This window comes from Salvelinus namaycush, unplaced genomic scaffold, assembly GCF_016432855.1.
Source record: "Salvelinus namaycush isolate Seneca unplaced genomic scaffold, SaNama_1.0 Scaffold614, whole genome shotgun sequence".
NCBI lineage: Eukaryota > Metazoa > Chordata > Actinopteri > Salmoniformes > Salmonidae > Salvelinus > Salvelinus namaycush.
Window position 1 is genome coordinate 24,955 of NW_024061325.1, and position 21,215 is coordinate 46,169.

The 21,215-nt window shown below is 49.4% G+C and overlaps 1 protein-coding gene across 1 annotated transcript; it reads right to left on the reverse strand.

Moving 5' to 3' along the window:
- Positions 1-114: 114 nt before the first annotated feature.
- LOC120042114 (neuronal acetylcholine receptor subunit alpha-7-like) lies at positions 115-12,603 on the reverse strand. The gene is made up of 11 exons (XM_038986973.1): positions 12,552-12,603; positions 4,730-4,869; positions 4,565-4,609; positions 4,193-4,302; positions 3,953-4,032; positions 3,510-3,677; positions 3,182-3,376; positions 1,957-2,043; positions 1,144-1,253; positions 691-894; positions 115-615 (listed from the first exon to the last, which is right to left on the reverse strand). The coding sequence occupies exons 1-11, from the start codon at positions 12,601-12,603 to the stop codon at positions 115-117; spliced, it is 1,692 nt and encodes a 563-aa protein (XP_038842901.1).
- Positions 12,604-21,215: the final 8,612 nt, after the last annotated feature.

Sequence of the window (21,215 nt, forward strand, 5' to 3'; positions counted from 1 at the left end):
TATTCCCCCTCTCTCCTATTCCCCCTCTCTCCACTTCCCCCTCTCTCCACTTCCCCCTCTCTCCTCTTCCCCCTCTCTCCTCTTCTCCTCTCTCCTCTTCCCCCTCTCTCCTTCTCAGAAGAAGTCCTTGGAGGCGGCCTCCACAAAGTTGGGTGCGGCCATGAGGATGGTGATGGTACAGATGATGTTGAACACACTGAACCCCACCAGACACAGCCGGTCGATGACCGCCGCTGCAAACTGCCACTTCTCCGCCACGCTCACCCTGCGGTCCTGCTCACGGAAACGATTGGCCAGGAACTGCACCTCCTCCAGCAGGGCCTGAAGCTGGGCCTCCACTACCCCAGCCTGGAACACCCCGGCCTGGGCATGGCATGTACCTGCTCCGACTGCTCCAGCCCCATCCTCCACACAGCTGGAGCCTGAGGGGTCAGGGTCCAGAGATGTGGGGGGTTGTGGAGGGGGGCTGCCGAACATTGTGGAGGAGGGTGGGTGGTGGTGGAGGATTGGGTTGTCAGAACCCCTTCCTCCTCCTCCTCTCCAGGTGACAGCAGGGTCTGGTTCAGGAGGACTCTGGAAGCCAATGTAGGGCCGGTGTCCATTGGGCTGAGGGTGGGGGGTGGAGGGGAGATTGGGGTTAGGGTGGATATTAGGCTGGAGGTTTGGGTTGGATGGTGGGTGTGGTAGGGGCTGGCTGAGCTGGCTTAGACTGGCCTGCAGAGAGGTGAGGCTCTGGGGGAGGGTGGAGGGGGCTGGGGTGGTGGTGGTAGGGGGAGAGAAGCAGGTCTTGGTCTGGGGGTTGGAGGGGCTGTGGTGGGGTGTGAGCTCACCCCACTCTCCTGGACGCTTCATCCTCAGAAACCAGGGAACCCACTGGAGTAGAACCAACTCAACCTGAGAAACACACACAGAGAGAGAGTAGGCAAGAGGACCCAGAGACCCATTGTGGCAGAAGAAACAGAGATAGGGAGAGGACACACACATAGATAAGAGGAACCTGGTAATGTCATGCAGCAGAACAAACTGCACCTGATAGAAAAGGACAGGACGCACACAAGGTCCAGACATTCACATATATGAGAGGAACACACACAGACAGTCACAGACACACTTCAGAATCAGTAGACAGACAGAGAGCCTCACCCATTGAGGCATGTCTCCACAGTTGGGGTCGTGGTGATGGTACTGAAGTACAACTACAGTCGCCACCACTGACATCCCTACGGTAACCATGGTGCTCACAAAATACTGACCTAGGATGGAGACACAGTATTATACACACTGTAATGGAATAGGTTCCTTAGATTAGGTCTTAGGAGCATGATTAGACCCTACCACTACCACTTCCACACTCCATCCCCAGGGGGCAGCACCAACAGGGTCAGGGCTGCACTCTGCCAGGAAGCCTTCATAAGTCCACAGGTGCGAGCAATCAGGAGTGGCTTCAGGACAAGTCTCTGAATGTCCTTGAGTGGCCCAGCCAGAGCCCGGACTTGAACCCGATCGAACATCTCTGAAGATACCTGAAAATAGCTGTGCAGCAACGCTCCCCATCCAACCTGACAGAGCTTGAGAGGATCTGCAGAGAAGAATGGGAGAAACTCCCCAAATACAGCTGTGCCAAGCTTGTAACGTCATACCCAAGACTCAATTCTGTAATCGCTGCCAAAGGTGCTCCAACAAAGTACTGAGGAAAGGATCTGAATACTTATGTAAATTTGATATTTATAAATTAGCAAACATTTCTAAAAACCTGTTTTTGCTTTGTCATTATGGGATATTGTATGTAAATTGATGAGGGGGAAAAAACTATTTCATACATTTTATAATAAGGCTGTAACCTAACAAAATGTGGAAAAGTTCAAGGGGTCTAAATACTTTCCGAAGTCACTGTATATATTAGCAGGCTAGTTAAATGCGTACGCATACCACGCATACACACACACAGTTACTGACCTATCAGTGGTATGGAGTCTGAGGTAGCTGGCATAATCTCAGCCACCAGCAACATGAAGACAGTCAGAGAGAGAAGAATTGTTATGCCTGGAGAGAGAGATGGGGAAAAGGATATTATTACACTGGGAAATACAGCAATATTTGTGTGTAATACAATTCTCCATCTCTCTGCCTACTCACCCCACACATCCTTCTCTCTCCCCATCTCTGTCCCTCTGCTCCACTCTGCTCCCCACCCCTCTTCTCTCCCTCTATCACTGTCCCTTACCTCCCCACCCTCTTCTCTCCCTCTATCACTGTCCCTCACCTCCCCACCCCTCTTCCCTCCCTCTATCACTGTCCCTTACCTCCCCGCCCCCTTCTCTCCCTCTATCACTGTCCCTTACCTCCCCACCCCTCTTCTCTCCCTCTATCACTGTCCCTTACCTCCCCACCCCTCTTCTCTCCCTCTATCACTGTCCCTCACCTCCCCGCCCCCTTCTCTCTCTCTATCACTGTCCCTTACCTCCCCACCCCTCTTCTCTCCCTCTATCACTGTCCCTTACCTCCCCCCCCCCCTCTCTCCCTCTATCACTGTCCCTTACCTCCCCACCCCTCTTCTCTCCCTCTATCACTGTCCCTTACCTCCCCACCCCTCTTCTCTCCCTCTATCACTGTCCCTCACCTCCCCGCCCTCTTCTCTCCCTCTATCACTGTCCCTTACCTCCCCACCCCTCTTCTCTCCCTCTATCACTGTCCCTCACCTCCCCGCCCCCTTCTCTCCCTCTATCACTGTCCCTTACCTCCCCGCCCCCTTCTCTCCCTCTATCACTGTCCCTCACCTCCCCACCCCTCTTCTCTCCCTCTATCACGGTCCCTTACCTCCCCGCCCCCTTCTCTCCCTCTATCACTGTCCCTCACCTCCCCACCCCCCTTCTCTCCCTCCATCTCTGTCGCTCCCCTCTGCTCTCTGTCTTTATGATCGTAAACATTTAATAGAGTTTTTCTTGGAACACTGCAGAATTACTGACAGAAACAGTAAAAGAGAGAGGTCAGGTATGGAGAAAAGAGAGGAAAGGAGAGAGAAAGAGAGGGAGAGAGCGCCTCAGCCCTCCCCTTTTCACCGCCACATCTCTCCTGTCTCCATCCCCGCTCCCTTTTACCCTCCCTTTTACCCTCCCTCCCCCTGTCCTCCATCTCCCCCTCTCCCATTTTCCCCCTCTTATCCTCCTCCCCCTCTCCTCACCCAGACCGATCTTCTCCCCCGATCGGGCTGGCAGTATGAACAACAGCAGTGTCAAGGAGGAGATGAGAACACAGGGGACGAGGAGGTTGAGAGCGTAGAACAGAGTTCTCCGCCGTAGGGTCACAACAAAGGTCACATCAGAGTAGGGCTCTGTACAGCACTCATAAAATATCTCATGACGATCACCTGGTACACCTACAAGAGGGGGGAGGAAAGAGGGAGTGAGAGATTAGAAAATGAGAGAGAGATACAAGAGGGATGGAAAAGAAGAGAGGGGGGGTAAAGGAGGAGGGACAACCTGGGTCGGGGGCAGACAGAGCTCTCTCACCCAGCAGGTCCCACTCTCCATTGGACATGTATCCTGACAGGTCAGCCTCCTGCATCTGGAGGTCCAGCAGCCAGCCGTCAAACGTCCACGAGCCAAACTTCAGCTCACACCGTTGGATGTCAAATGGAAACCAACGCACGTCAACATTACACGCACTGCTGAAAATACCTGGGACAGAGAGGGGGAAGGTGAGAGAGTAGGAGAGAGGGAGTGAGAGAAGGGAGAAGATGAAACAGACACTGAGAGAGAAGTGCATTACCGGTATGTCTATGTGAAACTATGAGTGAATATCCCTAAAATGAGAGAGGGGAAGGTGAGAGAGTAGGAGAGAGGGAGTGAGAGAAGGGAGAAGATGAAACAGACATTGAGAGAGAAGTGCATGAGAGAGAGAGGGGAAGGTCAGGGAAGAATAAAAAGAGAGAAAGGTTGATCTGTAGTCTTACCTGGAGGTAGGTACTCACAGAATCCACTGGAGTTGACCAGCACATAGCTCTTAAAGGTGGCATCAAACTTATCATGGGCACTGAGAAGGACAAAAAAGAAAGATCAGCAAGATCAGTGTGTGTGTGTGTGTGTGTGTGTGTGTGTGTGTGTGTGTGTGTGTGTGTGTGTGTGTGTGTGTGTGTGTGTGTGTGTGTGTGTGTGTGTGTGTGTGTGTGTGTGTGTGTGTGTGTCCTACACACCTGTTGTACAGTAGTATATCAGGTATCCAGACCTGGTCAGTAGTGAAGCGAAGGGTTTTCACTCCTGGGTACTCTGACTGGTTCCACTGAAGGTAGTGGTCAAACCATTGCTATACAAATCCAGTCAATAAATGATTAAGGTTACAGAGGCTGTGTTTACACAGGCAGACCAATTCTGATATTTTTCCACTAATTGGTATATTTTTCCACAATCACATCAGATCTTTTCACATCAGATCTTTTTCAGAGCAAAATACCAATAAGTGAAAGAAATATCACAATTGTGCAGCCTGTCTAAACGCAGCCAGGGAGCCACACGCACACACACACACACACTAGCGGGCATGGACACACATGCAGGGTCATCCTCACCATCTGAAGCCAGGCATTAGTGGTGAGGATCTGGTTTTTCTCATCCTGGAATAAGATGAAGACAGTTAAATTAGTGTGTGTGTGTGTGTGTGTGTGTGCGTGCGTGCGTGCGTGCGTGCGTGTGTGTTTATATGAATGTGTGTGTAAGAGAACATGGTAGCGTACCACATTCATGACTTGTAAGAGAGTGTAGGAGAATCGGACAGTGAGTGGTAGAGAGTCGTTGGCAACAGGTCTCTCCATACGGTTATATTCCCTCAGTAGCTCCCTCAATAGATTACGCTGGTGGGGACCCTGCTCAGACACTGAGAGAGGGGGAGGGAGAGAGAGGGGGAGGGGGATAAGGAGTAGAAAGGAGGGAAAGGGATGAGGATGAGGGAGGAGAGTGGGAGAGAGAGAGGGCAATGACGAGAGGGAAAAAATAGGAAGACAGAGGAGACAAAATGGACAGTTACAAAGAGACAGCTACATTCCTGCAGACAGAATGGACAGTTACAAAGAGACAGCTACATTCCTGCAGACAGAATGGACAGTTACAAAGAGACAGCTACATTCCTGCAGACAGAATGGACAGTTACAAAGAGACAGCTACATTCCTGCAGACAGAATGGACAGTTACAAAGAGACAGCTACATTCCTGCAGACAGAATGGACAGTTACAAAGAGACAGCTACATTCCTGCAGACAGAAGGAAAATGAGAGAAATATATAGAAAACATTCAAGAAGACAGAAAGAAAATGAGAGAGAAATATATAGAAAAGGAGGAAAGTGAAAGATGTGAATGCACTGATAGATGAAGAATATCTAAAACGGGGAAGAGATGAGCTGTAGGAGAAGAAAATATTAATCCAGAAGCGAGTGAGAATAATAAAAACATGATGAGAAGAAATACACCAAAAAAAGAAGAGATCATCTGAATGGAACGGTTTCAAATCGTTTTAAACGAAGCTGCTTTGAAAACGAGTACAGAGATTTATAGATGACTGGAGGAGGCAGGGGGCGGGGGCGGGGACGTGAAAGAGGAGAATCAAGAGGAGAGAGTGAAGAGAGGGAGAAAGAGAGGGAGAAATAGGAGAATTAAGTGGAGAGAGAGTGAAGAGAGGGAGAAAGAGAGGGAGAAATAGGAGAATTAAGTGGAGAGAGAGTGAAGAGAGGGAGAAAGAGAGGGAGAAATAGGAGAATTAAGTGGAGAGAGAGTGAAGAGAGGGAGAAAGAGAGAGAGAAATAGGAGAATTAAGTGGAGAGAGAGTGAAGACAGGGAGAAAGTATCCAGACAGGCCCGTTAATTGTTAAGTGACTCAATCAGTAACTGACAAGAGTCTTTTCTGTGGCCGTTAAAACGTCTGCTTGAGTCCTTCAAATAGCAACACATTAAACACTAACACACTCCACACAGACAGACAGACAGACAGACAGACAGACAGACAGACAGACAGACAGACAGACAGACAGACAGACAGACAGACAGACAGACAGACAGACAGACAGACAGACAGACAGACAGACAGACAGACAGACAGACAGACAGGAGGACAGACAGACAGACAGACAGACAGACAGACAGACAGACAGACAGACAGGAGGACAGACAGACAGACAGACAGACAGACAGACAGACAGACAGACAGACAGACAGACAGACAGACAGACAGACAGACAGACAGGAGGACAGACAGACAGACAGACAGACAGACAGACAGACAGACAGACAGACAGACAGACAGACAGACAGACAGACAGACAGACAGACAGACAGACAGACAGACAGACAGACAGACAGACAGACAGACAGACAGACAGGAAGACCAGGAACCTCACTTCTAGCAGCTCCATCGTGGACTGACTTCACTCATTCCTGTTTCACAACTGTATCAGACTTAATGTATCTGTGCAGTTGATGAAATTCGGTAGCAATGTCTAACAAGAGATTGTAGGCCCACATACAGTACAGTATACAGTGCATTTGGAAAGTATTCAGACCCCTTGACTTTTTCCACATTTTGTTATGTTACAGCCTTATTCTAAAATTGATTAAATAATTTTTTCCCCCTCATCAAGCTATACACAACTCCCAATAATGACAAAGCAAAAACAGGCAAAAAAAAAAGTTGGAAATTTCACGTTTACATAAGTTTTCAGACCCTTTACTCAGCACTTTGTTGGAGCACCTTTGGCAGCGATTACAGCCTCTATTCTTCTTGGGTATGACGCTTCAAGCTTGGCACACCTGTATTTGGGGAGTTTCTGCAGATCCTCTCAAACTCTGTCAGGTTGGATGGGGAGCATCGCAGCACAGCTATTTTCTGGTCTCTCCAGAGATGTTCGATCAGGTTCAAGTCCGGGCTCTGGCTGGGCCACTCAAGGACATTCAGAGACTTGTCCTGAAGCCACTCCTGCATTGTCTTGGCTCTGTGCTTATGGTGGTGAGGATTTGCTCTGTTCATCTTTCCCTCCATTCTGACTAGTCTCTCAGTCCCTGCCGCTGAAAAACATCCCCACAGCATGATGCTGCCAGCAACATGCTTCACCGTAGGGATGGTGTCAGGTTTCATCCAGACATGATGCTTGGCATTCAGGCCAAACAATTCAATCTTGGTTTCATCAGACCAGAGAATATTGTTTCTCATGGTCTGAGAGTTCTTTAGGTGCCTTTTGGCAAACTCCAAGTGGGCTGTCATGTACCTTTTACTGAGGAGTGGCTTCAGTCTGGCCACTCTACCATAAAGGCCTGATTGGTGGAGTGCTGCAGAGATGGTTGTCCTTCTGGAAGGTTCTCCCATCTCCACATAGGGACTTTGGAGCTTTGTCAGAGTGACCATCAGATTCTTGGTCACCTCCCTGACCAAGGCTCTTCTCCCCCGATTGCTCATTTTGGCCGGGTGGCCAACTCTAGGAAGAGTCTTGGTGATTCCAAACTTCTTCCATTTAAGAATGATGGAGGCCACTGTGGTCTTGGGGACCTTCAATGCTGCAGAAATGTTTTGGTACCCTTCCCCAGATCTGTGCCTCAACACAATCCTGTCTCAGAGCTCTATGGACAATAACTTTGACCTCATGGCTTGGTTTTTGCTCTGACATGCACTGTCAACTGTGTGACCTTATATAGACAGGTGTGTGCCTTAACAAATCAGGTCCAATCAATTGCATTTACTACAGGTGGACTCCAATCAAGTTGTAGAAACATCTCAAGTATGATCAATGGAAACAGGATGCACCTGAGCTCACCTGAGTCTCATAGCAAAGGGTCTGAATACTTATGGAAATGTTTTATACATTTGCGAAAACTGTTTTTGCTTTGTCATTATGGGATATTGTTTTTTGCAGATTGTTGAGTATTTTTATGTCACGTTCCTGACCTGTTTTCTGTTAGTTTTGTATGTGTTAGTTGGTCAGGACGTGAGTTTGGGTGGGCAGTCTATGTTTTCTGTTTCTATGTTGGTTTAAAGGGTGACCTGATATGGCTCTCAATTAGAGGCAGGTGGTTTTCATTTCCTCTGATTGAGAGTCATATTAAGGTAGGTGTTTTCACACTGTTTGTTTGTGGGTGGTTGTCTCCTGTGTCTGTGTAAGTGTATGTTACGCCACACGGGACTGTTTTCGGTTTTGTTTGTTCGTTCGTTTTATGTAGTCAGTTTTCCTGTTATTGCGTTCTTCACGTTATATGTAAGTTCGTGTCCAGGTCTGTTGACTGCGTTTGTTATTTTGTAAATTCTCAAGTGTTTTGTGTTCGTCGTGTTTTCTGTTTTGTTTAATAAATAATATGTCGAACTACAACGCTGCAGTTTGGTCGAATCACTACTCCTCCTTTTCGGATGAAGAGGAGGAGGAACGCCGTTACAGAACCACCCACCAATCCAGAACCAAGCAGCATAAGTTCGAGCAGTGGAACACGAAACAGGAATGGACATGGGAGGACGTATTAAACGGCAAGGGTTGCTACACATGGGAGGAGATCCTGGCTGGAAGGGATCGCCTCCCATGGGAACAGCTGGAGGCACTGAGGAGAGCAGAGGCAACCGGACAAGGGAACCGGAGATATGAAGGTACGTGGCTAGCGAGGAAGCCCGAGAAGAAACCCCAAAAATTTCTTGGGGGGGGGCTAAGAGGTAGTGGGCCAAGGGCAGGTAGGAGACCTGCGCCCACTTCTCAGGCTAACCGTGGAGAGCGGGAGTACGGGCAGACACCGTGTTACGCAGTAGAGCGCACGGTGTCTCCTGTACGTGTGCATAGCCCGGTGCGGGTTATTCCACCTCCCCGCACTGGTAGGGCTAGATTGAGCGTTGAGCCGGATGTCATGAAGCCGGCTCTACATATCTGGCCACCAGTACGTCTCCTTGGGCCGGCTTACATGGCACCAGCCTTATGCATGGTGTCCCCGGTTCGCCTACATAGCCCGGTGCGGGTTATTCCACCTCCCCGCACTGGTCGGGCGACGGGGAGCATTCAACCAGGTAAGGTTGGGCAGGCTCAATGCTCAAGGGAGCCAGTACGCCTGCACGGTCCGGTATTTCCGGCGCCACCTCCCCGCCCCAGCCCAGTACCACCAGTGCCTACTCCACGCACCAGGCTTCCAGTGCGTTTCCAGAGCCCTGTTCCTCCTCCACGCACTCTCCCTATGGTGCGTGTCTCCAGCCCAGTGCCTCCAGTTCCGGCACCACGCACTAAGCCTCCTGTGCGTCTCCAGAGCCCTGTACGCACTGTTCCTTCTCCCCGTACTCGTCCTGATGTGCGTGCACTCAGCCCGGTGCCACCAGTGCCGGTACCACGCACCAGGCCTATAGTGCGCTTCGAGAGGTCAGTGTGCCCTGTCCCTGCTCCCCGCACTAGGCTTGAAGTGCGTGTCTCCAGTCCGGTGCCTCCAGTTCCGGCACCACGCACCAGGCCTACAGTGCGTCTCAGCCGGCCAGAGTCTGCCGTCTGCCCAACGGCGCCTGAACTGTCCGTCTGCCAAGCGCCGCATGAACTGCCCGTCTGTATTGAGCCTTCAAAGCCGCCCGTCTGCCATGAGCCTGCAAAGCCGCCCGTCTGCCATGAGCCTACAGAGCCTTCCGCCAGACAGGAGCCACTAGAGCCTTCCGCCAGACAGGAGCCGCTAGAGCCTTCCGCCAGACAGGAGCAGCCAAAGCCTTCCGCCAGACAGGATCAGCCAGAGCCATCCGTCTCCGCAGCGCCATCTGAGCCATCCGTCTCCGCAGCGCCATCTGAGCCATCCGTCTCCTCAGCGCCATCTGAGCCATCCGTCTCCCCAGCGCCGTCTGAGCCATCCGTCTCCCCAGCGCCGTCTGAGCCATCCGTCTCCCCAGCGCCGTCTGAGCCATCCGTCTGTCCCGAGCCATTAGAGCCGCCCGTCTGTCCCGAGCCGTCAGAGCCGTTAGTCAGTCAGGAGCCGCTAGAGCCATTCGTCAGTCAGGATCTGCCAGAGCCGCCAACCAGACAGGATCTGCCAGAGCCGCCAACCAGACAGGATCTGCCAGAGCCGCCAACCAGACAGGATCTGCCAGAGCCGCCAACCAGACAGGATCTGCCAGAGCCGCCAACCAGACAGGATCTGCCAGAGCCGCCAGCGAGCCATGAGCGTCCAGAGCCGTCAGCCAGCCATGAGCGTCCAGAGCCGTCAGCCAGCCATGAGCGTCCAGAGCCGTCAGCTAGCCATGAGCGTCCAGAGCCGTCAGCTAGCCATGAGCGTCCAGAGCCGTCAGCCAGTCATGAGCTGCCCCTCAGCCCAGAGCTGTCATTGATCCAGAACTGTCCCTCAGTCCAGAGCTGTCTCTCTGTCCGGAGCTGCCCTTCAGTCCGGAGTTGCCCCTCTATCCTGAGCTACCTCTCTATCCTGACCTACCTCTCGGTCTTGAGCTATCTCTCTATCCCGGTGCTGCCCCTTGTCCTGGTGCTGCCCCTTATCTTAAGGTTAACATTTAAATTAAGTGGGTGTAAGATGAGGGTGGTCATTCTAAGGGGGAGACGTAAGCTGGGATTGACTATGGTGGGGTGGGGACCTCGCCCAGAGCCTGAGCCACCACCGTGGTCAGATGCCCACCCAGACCCTCCCCTAGACTTTGTGCTGGTGCGCCCGGAGTTCGCACCTTGAGGGGGGGGTTATGTCACGTTCCTGACCTGTTTTCTGTTAGTTTTGTATGTGTTAGTTGGTCAGGACGTGAGTTTGGGTGGGCAGTCTATGTTTTCTGTTTCTATGTTGGTTTAAAGGGTGACCTGATATGGCTCTCAATTAGAGGCAGGTGGTTTTCATTTCCTCTGATTGAGAGTCATATTAAGGTAGGTGTTTTCACACTGTTTGTTTGTGGGTGGTTGTCTCCTGTGTCTGTGTAAGTGTATGTTACGCCACACGGGACTGTTTTCGGTTTTGTTTGTTCGTTCGTTTTATGTAGTCAGTTTTCCTGTTATTGCGTTCTTCACGTTATATGTAAGTTCGTGTCCAGGTCTGTTGACTGCGTTTGTTATTTTGTAAATTCTCAAGTGTTTCGTGTTCGTCGTGTTTTCTGTTTTGTTTAATAAATAATATGTCGAACTACAACGCTGCAGTTTGGTCGAATCACTACTCCTCCTTTTCGGATGAAGAGGAGGAGGAACGCCGTTACATTTTATTTATTTAATCCATTTTCGAATAAGCCTGTAACGTAACAAAATGTGGAAATAGCCAAGGGGTCTGAATACTTTCTGAAGGCACTGTATGTTCTCAAAAGTATTGACTATTAGCTTTTGATGTGCTCCCCATTATGAGCTTTACATGGGGCATGGAGATGCCCATATCAATATACAGTTAGTCATCTAAGACACTGCTGCTGGTGCAGAGAGGAACAGATCAACCAACAACGGATTAAAACAGACAGGAGGGTTGGATTCTACAACTGTGATGAACAGCATCCTAACCTGTAAGCTCTGTGATCATTCCTCTCCCTTGTCTCTCTTTATTCCTGCTCCTCTTCTCTCCTCCCTCTCTGTTCCTCTCCCTTGTCTCTCTTTATTCCTGCTCCTCTTCTCTCCTCCCTCTCTGTTCCTCTCCCTTGTCTCTCTTTATTCCTGCTCCTCTTCTCTCCTCCCTCTCTGTTCCTCTCCCTTGTCTCTCTTTATTCCTGCTCCTCTTCTCTCCTCCCTCTCTGTTCCTCTCCCTTGTCTCTCTTTATTCCTGCTCCTCTTCTCTCCTCCCTCTCTGTTCCTCTCCCTCTCATCTCTTCTCTCTCTGTTCCTCTCCCTCTCCTCTCTTCTCTCTCTGTTCCTCTCCCTCTCCTCTCTTCTCTCTCTGTTCCTCTCCCTCTCCCTCTCCTCTCTTCTCTCTCTGTTCCTCTCCCTCTCATCTCTTCTCTCTCTGTTCCTCTCCCTCTCCTCTCTTCTCTCTCTGTTCCTCTCCCTCTCCTCTCTTCTCTCTCTGTTCCTCTCCCTCTCCTCTCTCCTCTCTTCTCTCTCTGTTCCTCTCCCTCTCCTCTCTTCTCTCTCTGTTCCTCTCCCTCTCCTCTCTTCTCTCCTCCCTCTCTGTCTGTTCCTCTCCCTCTCCTCTCTTCTCTCCTCCCTCTCTGTTCCTCTCCCTCTCCTCTCTTCTCTCTCTGCTATACAGCTGGAACTGTGCGGTTGAGTTATCTCATATATCAATGGCCGTGCACCCAGACATACAAACTCTGTGTCCCTGTCTATAGAAAGTTGTGTAAATTCACTGTCACTGCAGTGACACTATGCATACAGTGATCTCTCTCTCTCTCTCTCTCTCTCTCTCTCTCTCTCTCTCTCTCTCTCACACACACACACACACACACGCACGCACGCACGCACGCACGCACGCACGCACGCACGCACGCACGCACGCACGCACGCACGCACGCACGCACGCACACACACACACACACACACACTGTACGTTCACGGACAGACACATACCTGCAGACACAGACACACAAACACACACAACAAATACACACACACACATACACACAAACACAAACACACACAGAGAGAGAGGGAATGAAAGTCACTCACCGTGGAGCAGAGCTGAGAGTCCAAACAGACAGATAGCCACAGACTGCCTCATGTTGCACCACTGAATATAGAGAGCAGAGAAAAAGAAAGGGAACAACCGAGACGGAGAGAGGCAAGGTAGCGTGGAATACAGAGGGAGGGAGGACAAGTCAGGAGCAAGTCGGGCAGCAACAGACGGAGGGAGGGGATGAGGAGGAGGAGGAGGAGGAGGAGGAGGGGGAGAGGGGAGAGAGAGAGAGAAACAAGGAGAGTGGAGCAGGGAGGGAGGTTTGGGTGGTAGAGAGGAAGAGAAGCTGGCAGAAACAGAGGGAGAGGGGAAGAGAGGGGAAGAGGCAGCAGAGTGGTAGCCAGGCAGTGGCAGAAACAGAGGGAGAGGGGAAGAGAGGGGAAGAGGCAGCAGAGTGGTAGCCAGGCAGTGGCAGAAACAGAGGGAGAGGGGAAGAGGCAGCAGAGTGGTAGCCAGGCAGTGGCAGAAACAGAGGGAGAGGGGAAGAGGCAGCAGAGTGGTAGCCAGGCAGTTGCAGAAACAGAGGGAGAGGGGAAGAGAGGGGAAGAGGCAGCAGAGTGGTAGCCAGGCAGTGGCAGAAACAGAGGGAGAGGGGAAGAGAGGGGAAGAGGCAGCAGAGTGGTAGCCAGGCAGTGGCAGAAACAGAGGGAGAGGGGAAGAGAGGGGAAGAGGCAGCAGAGTGGTAGCCAGGCAGTGGCAGAAACAGAGGGAGAGGGGAAGAGAGGGGAAGAGGCAGCAGAGTGGTAGCCAGGCAGTGGCAGAAACAGAGGGAGAGGGGAAGAGAGGGGAAGAGGCAGCAGAGTGGTAGCCAGGCAGTGGCAGAAACAGAGGGAGAGGGTAAGAGGCAGCAGAGTGGTAGCCAGGCAGTGGCAGAAACAGAGGGAGAGGGGAAGAGAGTGAGGAAAGGAATGAGCAGTTGTGTTGAAAACGGAGAGGTTGAGACTGAGGCAGAATCACCCCAATACCTAATTCATTCCCAATACACTACTCATCTCTCTCCACCCCCAGCCACCCCCTAACCTCGCTCTCTGCTCAGAAAGACTTTCTCACTGCCTTTCCCCTCTTCTCACTTTCTCTGTCTCTATCCCCCTCTCTCTCCCTCCCCCTCCCCTATTTCTCCTCTTCAGTCTCCAGTGAGAGGGAGTAATGAAGTGTGGAGGCTAGCATGAGTGGGGAGAGGTGATTCAAATGTAATACATAGAACATAGTTAGTGAAGGACGTTAGAGAAAGAGAGAGGGATAGAAACTGATGCAGCAGTAATGAACACTGCTCTGGTGAAGGTTGGCAGAGCCACACATTACAATTTCTAATTACAGTAAGGAAGTGACACTTTGAACGTAAGCTGTATACTGAACCATAGCTTCTACTTTAGAATCTCATTATACCAACTACCAATATCCAACACACCTGCTAGAGACTCAGTTTGTTAATATATAACTCAACCAGTATCACAAAACACATGCATATATACAGTAGTTATATCATGAACAAGCACCAAACAACAACTGGATTGTCCATTACCAAACCTCCAGTAGGCATGTTTCTAGCGGTAGAGTTTGGGTTTGTTTGAAAATGCCCATTTGTTTCTATACTTGACTGAAAGACTTCTGATAATATGATGCACTGACTGTAGCCTACTGGACATTACAGTGATGTATTTCAGTTTGATCCGCTGTGACTTTGAGCAGGACAGAGGACCTGAGTTTATGTTTCATGTTTTTTACATTTACATTTAGTCATTTAGCAGATGCTCTTATCCACAGCGACTTACGATGTGTTTTTTGTATGACGTCTATGTGGACTTTTGTCTGTGTTCTGTTTCTATATTGTCTATTGCTGGCAGCACATTCTCACTAAATCAAATTCCAGTTATGAGTAAATGTACTTGGCGAATAAAGGTGATTCTGATACTAAATGGCGTGGTGCTGACACCTACTGGGGGATGTAATAAGTGCAATTTGCAGGAAAGTTTGAACATGGATCCAGTCTGACCCATTGATTGGTGGATAGTATAGCAGCCTATAGCTCTATGGGTTGGTGAGCGTCCAGGCACTGCAGTAGGCTGTGATGTGATGTGCTGATCTGCTCCCACAGCCTCCGTTTATGTTTGTTTTGAATAGTTAGTTAAATAGTCCACTAGTGTTCATTCCAAGATGAAGGTATTATATACACCACGGAGACAATGCATCAACTTGAGTCAGCTGTAATTAATAAATTACATGCAATCATCAAACGTAGGTAATAGAATGTTTCACAAGTGCACAATATCCCTTTCTCAGAATTACATAGCTTATACAATTGTTCCATAAACCAGTATTGTCACATTTCTCTATGTCAATGGCTTATTATTCTTATTTATTATTACTCTTTAAAACTTGACAGTAATTACAAGACCAAAACTTTCTAACCTTTTAAAAGGCATCACATATTCTTCTATGAATTATCACCATGAATTATCCCCATTTCTGTTTCTCCTGGGCTGTGAGAAAATGGTGTGCAACGTTCAATTAAACTAAAATGGTGCAGTTCTGAATGACCAATTGAAAACGTGAAGGGGTTGGGTTGTGTACCGCTGCCCTTTAAAACTGTCATTCATTGGTTCAAGTCACACCCACCAAACGGAGCAAATGTATTTCAAAGTCTGTTCAAGAACGTTGAAGAACGTTTTGGGGAAACGTGTGGTTCAGTACAAACCGTCACGCAACGTAGCAATCGCTTAATCAAATAGAAAGCACCAATGGCAACTGTGTCTGGCGTTAGAATGACGGAATCTGATGACAGTGGCCGTGTTCCCCTGCTCAGACGTTGCTGACGTATGCCAGATCTTATAACACCTGGATAGGTATGCCAGATCTTATAACACATGGATAGGTATTTTACGTATCAGCTAACCACATCATATGTTATAGCAATCTGGTGCCTGACGGCACAGTCCATGACATGGTACGCAACCATTGTTATTTTGGGAGGGCCGCAGTCTGCAGTAAAACGGAAAGAGTCACTCCATATGCGCCAGGTAAACTGTTGCAAACTAGTGATGTCATCTTGTGCTCCCCATTGTTGTATCGACACACATGCTAGCAAACAGGTCCTCGGACTGATACAGGGCTTATACAGTTATGTAGCACTATATTGGGTCACTCCAATATCGTATCCTTCCGCTCGGCAGGCTTGCATAGTCTGTGTATGTTTCGCTCCGGCAGGCTTGCAGTTCTCCCCGGAGAGTGCGCCACGTGTAGCACCACGCTGGTCTCTCACAGGGAGCAGCCATCTTGCCTAGACTCGTGTGTGTTCCACGGTGAACGAGCTATGCAGTAGCTAGCTTAACAAGAGCAGACCACGGCAGGACTAAGCACACTCCTTACGTCCTGCCAACACCCCCACGTATAGTAGAATAAACTATTACGTGCTGTTAGTTACAGCCGGCCCACAAGTATAAGCAAAGATTGAGCTAACGTGTGTGTGAGTTCGTGTGCTCTGCCCCTCCCCCATGATCAGGCAGTTCACACCCTGTTCACATCTCTTCTCCTTCAGATAGTGTCTGAGACTAAGGCTGTAGTATCTGACTATTACAGTATTGTGCAATGTATACTACAGACACATAGTAATATCACACTGTTGGCTTCACTTTCACAGAGAAACTGCATAACTATTATGGTGTTTCATTGTGAGAGATGCGGGGTACCCCTGCCTACGTGATATGCACACTCTGTCTGCATGACCTGTCTTGGGTTAGATCACACACGGACAGTGGTTAGAGAACCCAATAGTTTCTCCACCTTTGGAGAACGTATTCGCTTAGCACGCCGGGAGGGAATGATGGCCACAGTACAGTCCTCCCCATCTGATGACGTATTCCCCCCTCTGGGGTGATGCATTGCCGCTTTGGGTCCCCCGCTCCAAACTCATTACGGCTGAGGAGTTGATCCGCCTCGAACGTCAGGCGGAAAACCTGCTGGAGGAAGTGAACGCTTTACGGGGGGATGATGATGGCGATGTCGCTCCACGCTGGAGACGAGTTGGAGTTGGGTGACAGTGCTTTAGTGTTCCGAGCACATCAGGTATCGACCCAGTCCACAGCGCCATCTGTAGCTGGGAGTACCGCTACAGAGGCACTCCTGGTGGTGATAGAAGCAACACGGGAGCTTTTAACTAGAGTAGCTACCGCTCTTGATATCAAGCTGGAAGAAGCACCATCTGAGCAGCTCTCCATTGAGACAACCAGACCAGGCCGTTGGCTCTCCTCGGGGCTAGACCACTATCCGGTGATGGATGACATGGTGGCTGGTCCTCCCTGACAAGGAGATCGTTGGCAAGGTGTCTCGCCTCAAACCAGGACCTGAAAGAGTAAGCAATGAACGGCTGCAAAGCACTTTCAGGACCCTCTCCATCATGGTGCGCCTCGTAAACGTGGGTACGATGCTGCAATCCTACCTCGCCCTGCTGATCCCTCGCCTCCCAGGGGGCTGGTGACAAGCTTCTTAAGGAGGCTACAGAGGTGTCAAGGCTGCTCACTATGCTCCAGATGGACATGGCACGTGCCAACGGTAAGGCTTTGGCTTCAGTGGTGACTTCACGCCACCATCTTTGGCTGGCACAGTCTAAACTGCCACCGCCAGTTCAGAAGACACTCTTGGAGCTCCACTTCACACCAGGTTCCACCTTTGGGCCATGGGTCAACAACATCATACAGCAGACTACAAAACTGTGCAAAAACAGAGAGACTTTGCAGAAGTTCTTGGCAACTGGGCGCGAAGGAGCTGGAATACAGGGAGGGATGTCTCGAGGGCACTCCAGTAACGTCTTCGCACCCCTCCTCCCCCACCAAGACAGCAGGGACAGGGAAATGGGAACAGGCGTTTTATATCCCAACAGCAGAATGACAGGCGTTGTGACCACCATTGCAAGCAGCAGCACACGGCTAAGAAGGATGGGCCCCGGCAGTCCTCTAGAGGTGCTGGTGGTCGGCCTCGGCCATCTGTCCCAGGCCCAAAGGGAAAAATGGGAGAGGCAGTTGAGGTCTCCCTGGGTACTGAGCACAGTCCTGGAGTGATACAAACTCCAGTTCCGATGCCGACCGTCGTCCTACAGGGGCATCTGGGTCACCTCGTTGGCAGATGGGGTGAGGAAGGAGGTGCTCTGGTTGGAGATAGGAAGATAGAGCTGCTAGAACGGTTAAGTGGGTTCCACTCCACGTATTTCATAGATCCGAAAAAGGACGGCAGCTTTCGGCCGGTCATGGACCTGCGCTGCCTCAACAAATGTTTAAAGGAGCTGAAGATGCTCTCGCCATATTTCTTTATTGTGAAACAAACAAGAAATTGAGCATGCATAACTATTCACCCCCCCCCCAAAGTCAATACTTTGTAGAGCCACCTTTTGCAGCAATTACAGCCGCAAGTCTCTTGGGGTATGTCTCTATAAGCTTGGCACATCTAGCCACTGGGATTTTTGCCCATTCTTCAAGGCAAATCTGCTCCAGCTCCTTCAAGTTGGATGGGTTCTGCTGGTGTACAGCAATCTTTAAGTCATACCACATATTCTCAATTGGATTGAGGTCTGGGCTTTGACTAGGCCATTCCAAGACATTTAAATGTTTCCCCTTAAAACACTTGAGTGTTGCTTTAGCAGTATGCTTAGGGTCATTGTCCTGCTGGATGGTAAACTTCCGTCCCAGTCTCAAATCTCTGGAAGATTGAAACAGGTTTCCCTCAAGAATTTCCCTGTATTTAGTGCCATCCGTCATTCCTTCAATTCTGACCAGTTTCCCCATCCCTTCCGATGAAAAACATGGGGATGGTGTTCTCGGGGTGATGAGAGATGTTGGGTTTGCGCCAGACATAGCGTTTTCTTTGATGGCCAAAAAGCTAAATTTTAGTCTCATTTGACCAGAGTACCTTCTTCCATATGTTTAGGGAGTCTCCCACATGCTTTGGGGAGTCTCCCACGTCTGCTTATTATTTTCTTTAAGCAATTGCTTTTTTCTGGCCACTCTTCCGTAAAGTCCAGCTCTATGGAGTGTATGGCTTAAAGTGGTCCTATGTACAGATACTCCAATCTCCGCTGTGGAGATTTGCAGCTCCTTCAGGGTTATCTTTGGTCTCTTTGTTGCCTCTGATTAATGCCCTCCTTGCCTGGTCTGTGAGATTTGGTGGGTGGCCCTCTCTTGGCAGGTTTGTTGTGGTGCCATATTCTTTACATTTTTTAATAATGGATTTAATCGTGCTCCGTGGGATGTTCAAAGTTTCTGATATTTTTTTATAACCCAACCCTGATGTGTACTTCTCCACAACTTTGGCTTCTTGGTCTTCATGGTGCCGCTTGCTTGGTGGTGCCCCTTGCTTAGTGGTGTTGCAGACTCTGGGGCCTTTCAGAACAGGTCTATATATACTGAGATCATGTGACAGGTCATGTGACACGTAGATTGCACACAGGTGGAATTTATTTAACTAATTATGTGACTTCTGAAGGTAATTAGTTGCACCAGATCTTATTTAGGGGCTTCATAGCAAAGGGGGTGAATACATATGCACGCACCCCTTTTCAGTTTTTTATTTTTTTATATTTTTTGAAACAAGTAATTTTTTTCATGTCACTTCACCAATTTGGACTATTTTGTTTATGTCCATTACATTAAATCCAAATAAAAATCTATTTAAATGACAGGTTGTAATGCAACAAAATAGGAAAACGCCAAGGGGGATGAACACTTTTTCAAGGTACTGTAACTGCCTTGGAAGTGAGGGATCTAACATTAAGTAGCCCTATTTTGAGATGAGATATCACAATCTCTTTAAATATTGACAGGAATGGAGGAGGTCTTTTTTCCAGTGAGATTGCTAAGGCGAACACTGCCATGTTTAGTTTTGCCCAACCTAGGTCGAGGCACAGACACGGTCTCAATGGGGATAGCTGAACTGACTACACTGACTGTGCTAGTGGCAGACTCCACTAAGCTGGCAGGCTGGCTAACAGCCTGCTGCCTGGCCTGAACCCTATCTCATTGTGGAGCTAGAGGAGTTAGAGCCCTGTCTATGTTGGTAGATAAGATGAGAGCACCCCTCCAGCTAGGATGGAGTCCGTCACTCCTCAGCAAGCCAGGCTTGGTCCTGTTTGTGGGTGAGTCCCGGAAAGAGGGCCAATTATCTACAAATTCTATCTTTTGGGAAGGGCAGAAAACAGTTTTCAACCAGCGAATGAGTTGTTAGACTCTGCTGTAGAGGGAATACGGGGTGGCAGGTAGCCTAGTGGTTAGAGCATTGGGCCAGTAACCAAAAGGCTGCTAGATCAACTCCCCAAGCTGACAAGGTAAAGATCTGTCATTCTGCCCCTGAACAAGGCAGTTAACGCACTGTTCCTAGGCCGTCATTGTAAATAAGAATTTGTTCTTAACTGACTTGCCTGGTTAAATAAAAATATATGTCTGTCTATTTCGCCAAATATCTCACAATGTGTATATTTTGATTTTTTTCAAGTCGGACCCCATCTATCACCAGAAATAGTCAGAAGTTTTCATTTTTTCACTACTTTCTCATTACTACTTTCTCAGACATAAGCATGGTTGATAGCATCGAGGGGCTGATGTTTACTTTCTACACAAGTTGTTTTTTTCCAGTTTCGTCCGACGAACAGATTGTACTGGTAAAATAAAAAGGGATACATTTTTTTGTGCTATTTAGGCGAAATGGAATTCTAAGCATCACTCCAGTTAAAACAGGCTCTGCGAACGTTCGATTCCATTAATTTGCTATGGGCTCGTGCTAGTGTTCCTGCTTAGCCAATGTTCTTTTACTGTTTTTCAGCCTTGGGTGAATTTTGACTCATTCTATTGTCCAGCCTACTAACGATTGTGTCTGAAGCTGGGCTTGCAGCACGGCAATCCTCACCCTAAGGCGATCGTTGTCCTGTATTTTATGAGTACAGCGACTGCAATTAGAAGGCATAATGTTAATGTTACTACTTAGCTTCGGCTGGTGGAGGTCCAGTAGAACCATGTCCAGATAAAGCGTCCGGGGTGAATGAAAAAAGTTGAATGAAAAAAGTCAAGCGAGGGAAAAATGAAAATAAAGAACAGTAATTAAAAAGTAAAAACTGTAAAGTTGGCAGATAGCAAAGTAACGTTAGCAACAAACCGCACAGCAGCAATGGCCCAATGGAGGGGGACTGGAATCTACACCCTCAGGTGGTGTTACAGCTGTGGGAAAGGAGCGCAGGTGCACCTGTTTGCATCTCAGGAGAACACTCATTGTCTCAGCTGGTTCCCGATATCGAACCGTCCAGGCCCTCTGGGTTTGGATGCCCTTGCTCACGATTGGTCGGCAACGACACTTTATGCATTCCCACCATTTCCCGTGATCACAGCTACACTAGACAGGGTCAGTTTGAAGGGCCACTGGCTGCTCCTGATAGCCACATACTGGCCTAGACGACCATGGTTCAGCCTCCTGTTGTCCCTCCTCTCTGGGACCCAATGGCAACTGCCGCTGAGACCCGACCTGCTCTCTCAGGCTCGGGGGACGCTCTGGCATCCGGACCCACGCCACCTCCAGCATTGGGCTTGGCCCCTGAAAGGCGTAAATGGGCAAGTCTAGGCATTCAGGACAATGTGGTGAGCACAGTGCAGAACACCAGAGCTTCCTCCACCAATGCGTCATAT

What these genes read in the sequence shown, in the direction of transcription:
- LOC120042114 (XM_038986973.1), bottom strand. Translation starts at nt 12,603, where the DNA reads ATGAGGCAGTCTGTGGCTATCTGTCTGTTTGGACTCTCAGCTCTGCTC. An exon ending in ACTCTCAGCTCTGCTCCACG is followed by an intron (nt 4,870 to 12,551) that starts GTGAGTGACTTT and finishes CCCCTCTCTCAG; the next exon opens with TGTCTGAGCAGGGTCCCCAC. An exon ending in TGGAGAGTGGGACCTGCTGG is followed by an intron (nt 3,377 to 3,509) that starts GTGAGAGAGCTC and finishes CCCCTCTTGTAG; the next exon opens with GTGTACCAGGTGATCGTCAT.